We start from the raw sequence: 6,773 nt of genomic DNA on the forward strand, positions 1-6,773 counted from the left end.
GGAAGAGGTTATAAAAGCAAAGCAATCTGATTTTTGTTTACTTTTCGCCTTTGATTTAAAAATACTTTAATGTACGAGTACTATTAATACTTCTTTGCAAATATGAGTACTGGCATCGATTCTTCTTCAGAGTGTTCTATATGAGTACTAGTATCGATACTTTTCTAATAAGTTCTATCACTAAGACTGCTTTGACACAGTTCAAGTACTGAATTCAATTCTGCTCGCTTGTGGAAGAGAGGGGTGAGAAGAAAGGGGACGAGTACACATGCGTCTGTACCGTCAAGTCGTTTCATTTTTCTTGCTTTGCTTTTGGCATTTTCGTTGCTTTCCTTTTAAGAACCAAAAACTTGAATTCAACAGAATTGAAACGTGTAAAAGCAAATAGAAAACGCAAAAGAGAATAAGCAAGAATTTTTCAAGTACTTGAAACATGTAAATCGGGTTTAACGAGTACCGAGTACAGAATATCGATACTTTTCATGAGCACTGAGCTATATCGAAAATCCGATGCTTACCGGCCGTCTTCACATGCTTGGAAATCTCGCTTGCGTTCTGATTTTTTCTCCTATGCGCCGGTGGATCCGCTCAAATAAGACACTTTAAAAAGGGAAATCAAATTTTGTTATGTTTCAGGTGTGAAACGGCCTGAAATAAAAGTTCTTTACGTTGCTTGGTTCACGAGATCAGTAGTCTCTACTGTGTAGATTTATACTTCCACATGGTTCATGGAACATCATTTTTTTTTTTTGTTACTTTCGTTTGATAGGAATTGTAGAAAAAATTAAGTAAAACGAAGAAAAATTAATAATGAAACAGCGCAAATCTAAGCGCAACGGCAACGCTGGACACAGTAGTTGCAAAATAGAAAATAAGAACAAAAATGTTTACGTCGCGGCATTTGGACGAAAATATTTGAATTTATAGAAAACAGAATAAATTCGACCGTCGGGCAAGAAACATTAATTTTTATTAATTTGAATCGGCACACATACAACAAAATTTTGTATGCATACAAAGTCCATTAAATTCTCCAATAAAAGAATTGGGTTTAGTCCTTTTTCAAATCAACACCTGGCAACACTGGTTATTAGTAGTCGACAAACTTCAAATGTAAACGAAACTCAGCTGTCGAGGTTATTTCCGTTCCGGCGGAAACATGGAGACTTGACGAAACTCCGAGTGGGAGCTAGTATTCTACATATAAATGATTGGAGATCTTACTATACTATTGTTTTGGCAATAAATAAATGAAAAAATAATAAAATTGTACACTAAACTTGAGCTTTAAATTCAACATGTGTTTTTGTGTGCAAATCTACATATGTCTCATTCAAATATTTCCAGCTAATCGATACACTTCAAATGCACTTGTACTGATTGATAAGAGTCCATCAAATCCAACGAGCAGTCTCATTACTAGTCTTTATGAAAACTGCGGTTGCATACGGTGCGAGATATTCCAGTTTGAAAGCAATATTTATGTGCATATGTATGTATGTAAGTACGTATGTGCCCATACATATATGTACATACATATGTGCATATACACGTGAGTGTATTTCCATTATAATCAAAAGCAATATCAAGTTATCAATTCAGTCATTAGAGGGGCACCACAGCAGTCGGTTATTGGAGAAAGAGAACGCACGAAATGGAACGAAATTTTGTTATTTTCTGTGCAATTGTGATATTTTTATTAGGCAGTTTTAGCTCATTAGTAGTTGGCGAAGAGTATGAGTAAGCGTACTTATGTATATGTATATACATACATTTGTTGTTTAAATATTAACCTTACATTAACTATCCCCGTATCTAGCGCCCTCAACACTTTCGCTAAAATCACTGATCATTACCAAATACATCTGGCGGTTTATTTTGTTATTCATTTATGCCAAAATGTTAGTTAATGCACCTTGATTTATGCTTTATTTTATTTAATCGTAGTGTTGTATATGGATACGAATGCCAGCAGAGCAAGTGTTTAAGAATTGAAATTACGGAGAAAACTATAGAGACAGCCATCAGTCTGCCAGTATGTCGTTTGCTTTGCGGAGATTCACCAGTGGGAACTGTCTGGCCAAAACCAACTGGAATTATGCGCACTGAGAATATTTTACTACATGTAGATATAACAACAATCACATTTCAATTTCCCACCAAACTCACCAAACAACTATCGCTATGGGAGGCAAGCAAAGAGAGATTTTTGCAGCAGTTAAAAAGCCACACAGAAGATGTAATTGTCGCACCAAAGCCTGGTGGGTCCAATTTGACAGTAGTAGTGGAAATAAACTCCGAAATCGATGAGCTACCCCGTCTAACGCTTGATACTGATGAGAGCTACAATCTAACTATATCCCCCCTAAAAGGGGATGGCGCTGCGATCGCTAAAATCTCAGCAAATACATATTTCGGTGGAAGACATGGTTTGGAAACAATTTCACAGTTAATAGTTTATGATGATATTCGTCGAGAATATCAACTATTGGCTAAAGTGGAAATAGAAGATGCACCTAGATATAAATGGAGAGGAATATTATTGGATACGTCAAGGCACTTCTATTCTGTGAAGTCTATTAAACGTACTTTGGGTAAGTGTCACAACAAACATTTAGTTTAAAGAACGATTCGAATTCTAATGTTTTTCTCTCTAAGTTAGAAGGTTAAAAGACGATTACAGATTAGAATCAAGAATTATAGCATATGCTCTGATCCAACACTTTTCGTTTAAAATCCTGTAAAAATGTCAAACCGCAAAATGACTCTCTGAAGTGAGAGTAAAAAGTGAGTAACAACATAAAGTACGGGAACAAAAATAGCATTTTTCCTGTAAAAACATCAACCAGTGATCGCTTGATACTTTTCATGATTTTACCAAAAGAAGAAGTTCGGGTAAAATCTTGCAACTTCATTATCTACACAACTCTCCAAAAATCGCTCTCAACCTGTTAGTTCATGGAGTACTGGATCAGAGCTGTTATATAAGCGTATTCTAACGTTGGATTCTAATTGGTTTCTTTTGTCTAGTGTACTTTTTAATCAATCTATAATCGACTTCTATTCGATTCGAAAAACATTGGAGAACTACATTAGAAATCGAATGTAAAATCAAATGTTTCTCAAACGTTAGAGACTGTAGTTGCGTTTTCTACGCACTATCCAGTAAAAACTACATACTAATCATTTTACTGGAATTTTAGTTGGCTAGCGTTTTCACACCCCAAAAGTTGCAAATTATTGGAAATTGGGAGGGTCATGTAAAAATTATCCAGTTACTTGCCAGTAACAAAATTTTCAAGAATCCCTCTCAATGAGAGTACTAATACGAATGGATAGTCCTGAAATATACTAGCCAGAAACGCCATTGCCTTATAAAACAGAGAACAATTTTGAAATATGAATATTTTTACTCTACAAAATAATTATGCAACCCCACATACGCGATTTTGCATTATGTTGATGAGCGGTTTTGTACTTTAAACGACGATATATGAGTAGTAAGAACATTTTTATAAAAAAATTATTTCTGAAAATAATATAATAATCAGCTGAACATTGAACTTGCAAATTTTACTGGTTTTGCGTTTTCGTACATCCTTCAATTGTGTTTTTTATCTCACTGAGAGGAAATGTGGTCTTGTTCTCACAAATTTGTTACTGGCAAATATCAAGATTTTTATTTTTGGTCATTGTAAAATCGTTATTTTTTTCAATCAAAAATATCGTTGAATTTGATCTTAATTTTTTCGATAAAAAATAATCGTTATTTTGTATATATATATATTTATAATCGTAAAATAACGGTCAAATTTGATCGAAAAATATAAATCCAAGTTTTGCGATCAAATTATTTTTATACTAAAAACCATAACCGTTACGGTCTCTGCTATATTTAAGATACCTTAATATTGCAGGGAAACTAAACACATATTACCAAAAAATTATCGACATCATCCTGGACATCGATTACAATTTTTTTATGATTTTTTCAGATGCCCTTGCGATGGTTAAACTCAACACCTTTCATTGGCACATTACAGATTCTCAAAGCTTCCCACTAGAGATCAAATCCCATCCAGAACTTCACAGATTTGGCGCATATTCGCCTAGTAAGGTTTATACACATGATACAATTTCTGAAATTGTGCAGTATGGACTGATTCGTGGCATCCGAGTAGTGCCTGAATTTGATGCTCCCGCCCACGTGAAGGAAGGTTGGCAACATAAGGGTATGATCGCTTGTGAGAGCTTTCAGCCCTGGAAGAGTTATTGTGGAGAACCACCATGTGGGCAACTAGACCCCACTGTAGATGACATTTATCCGATATTAGAAGATATCTATCGTGAAATATTTCAACTATTTTCACCAGATGTCTTTCATATGGGAGGTGATGAGGTGCTATCTAAATGTTGGCATGGCACTGAGAGTATTCGCGAATGGATGCAATTAAAAGGTTGGGATTTGCAAGAGGAAGATTTTCACCGGCTCTGGGGTTATTTCCAAACAAACGCACTCGAAAGAGTAGATAAAGTGTCCAACAACAGCAATCAATTAATCACACTGTGGACAAGTAGTCTTACACAAGAGCCATATATTGATCAATATCTTAACAATTCCAGATATATCATACAAATTTGGACACGTGGTTCAAGCTCCGAAATTAAAGCGATCTTAAAACGTGGCTTTCGCGTTATTATTTCAAACTATGATGCTTTATATTTTGATTGTGGTGGACCCAGCTGGGTAGACATTGGCAATAACTGGTGCTCACCGTATATTGGCTGGCAGAAAGTGTACGATAATAATTTGGATAACATAGCTGGGGAATATAAATCGCTGGTTTTAGGAGCCGAAGCGGCAATTTGGTCCGAGCAAATCGATGAATACACACTGGACTACCGATTATGGCCACGTTCAAGCGCATTAGCAGAACGTTTGTGGTCGAATCCCGTTGGAAATTGGCGTGAAGCAGAATCTCGAATATTATATCATCGCGAACGATTAGTAGCCAATGGTATATACGCGGAGGCTCTTCAACCAGAATGGTGTCTGCAAAATGATGGTGAATGCCCAGTGAAAAGAGGTTGATATACATACATACATACATATGTACCTATACAGGTTGATGAATAGAACCGCAATTGATTTAGAGTACGAATAAATTTATTTATATATTTTTAAATAAACCAAATTTTAACCAAAAGTTAATATTTACTGTACATTAGGGTGCGCCTAATCGATCAGCCTCAGTCCGTTATCGGACGTTTCGTCGTGGAGGCTGAATGTTCCGACAGTGGCGCCAAAGATCCCTTCTTGCACACCTTGGCATTGAAGTCCCCAAGCACGATTTTGACATCGTGTCGGGGCAGCGCTCCAAGTGTTCATGGAGATCCTTGGACGCCTCGTCCTTCTCTTCCGTAGGGGCATGGGCGCAGATAAGTGAGATGTTGAAGAATCTCGCTTTGCTGCGGATTGTGGCTAGACGTTCGTTCACCGGGGTGAACGCCAGTATTCGGCGACGGCGTCTCTCTCCTACCACGAATCCAACTCCGAATTTGCGCTTCTTTACGTGGCAACTGTAGAAGACCTTGCCTTGCCTTTCTCCATCCATCGCATTTCTTGGATGGCGGTGATTTCCGCCTTGGTCTTCCCGAGGACATCAACCAGCCAGGCAGAGGCACCTTCCCCATTAAGGGTCCGGATTGTCCAGGTGCATACTCTTAAATCTTAGTCCTTTATACGTTTTCCGTGGTCGCCATCAAAAAAAGGTGGTTGTTGTTGTTGTAACAGCATACAAATTCCCCAAAGAGATTTTGGGGAGTGTTGCTGGAGTGACAGTCCTTGGCCAGATATACATCTGGGTCGTTCCGGTTACGTAGACCCGACTGTCGTGGGAACGAAAAAAAAAAAATAAAATCTAAGAATATAAACGTACATAAAAAAGGTGGTCTTATCCGCGGCTTTCTGAACTTTTTCATTGGGCGGAGCTTTAACGTGGCCGGACCCAAACCCATCGCACGCGAAGTTTTACGCCTTCTCACTTTAGCTCGCTCTCAAACGGGTGTTTGGTTGCTACCCAGAGGATATGTGGATATAAATATCCGGACGTTGTGAGCTGCGAACGGAACCATCCTATAGGCGGACTTGCCTATTTAATAGGCGGCACACACGGTGCATCTGACTCGCGAGTCATTTGTGTACGTGGTGACTCGCCCTCGACTACACACAGTTGAATCATTCAGAGTCATGCCGGGTGTCATGTTGGTGTAACTAACACATATATATTTTCACAAACACATCCAAACCGACTCACGTGTCAGACGCAAGGAGTATGCCGCCCATTAAAATTCACTATTGCTGAAAAATTTGCTCTCATCACGATTCTTTGATCAAAAAATCCTCCACACCGAGAGTAGAAAAGCACGTTCGACTGCGTAAATTGGATCATGGTGTTCAGCGCTTTTCAAACTGTTCGATAAGCTGAGTTGAGTGCTGAGAGCCTGAAAAGCGCTCAATATCTAAACAACTTGGTGTGGAGGCCTACCCGAAGAAAATTGATAATACCCATGAACCAATTAGATTAGAGTAGTTGGATCATGGGTAATAGCAAAGTTATGAGCAATAATAAATAAACATTGTGTGCTGGTCGAATTCCAATTTTCTTAAATATTTATCTAAAAAGTTTTGTCGTGAAATAATTTCCTCTAGATAAATTGCTTCGTAATGTTACACTTTCTATCCAATCGATCACCATCAATAATTACGCACC

The 6,773-nt window shown here is 37.8% G+C and overlaps 1 protein-coding gene across 1 annotated transcript; it reads left to right on the forward strand.

The window, feature by feature from the left end:
* Positions 1-1,136: 1,136 nt before the first annotated feature.
* On the forward strand, positions 1,137-5,190 carry LOC108360838 (chitooligosaccharidolytic beta-N-acetylglucosaminidase-like). The gene is made up of 3 exons (XM_017613285.1): positions 1,137-1,740; positions 1,948-2,594; positions 3,996-5,190. Exons 1-3 carry the CDS (start codon positions 1,655-1,657, stop codon positions 5,090-5,092), a joined length of 1,830 nt encoding a protein of 609 aa, XP_017468774.1. The 5' UTR covers positions 1,137-1,654; the 3' UTR covers positions 5,093-5,190.
* Positions 5,191-6,773: the final 1,583 nt, after the last annotated feature.

Source organism: Rhagoletis zephyria, unplaced genomic scaffold, assembly GCF_001687245.7.
Source record: "Rhagoletis zephyria isolate East Lansing unplaced genomic scaffold, Rhagoletis_zephyria_1.1 Rzeph_scaffold_00017, whole genome shotgun sequence".
NCBI lineage: Eukaryota > Metazoa > Arthropoda > Insecta > Diptera > Tephritidae > Rhagoletis > Rhagoletis zephyria.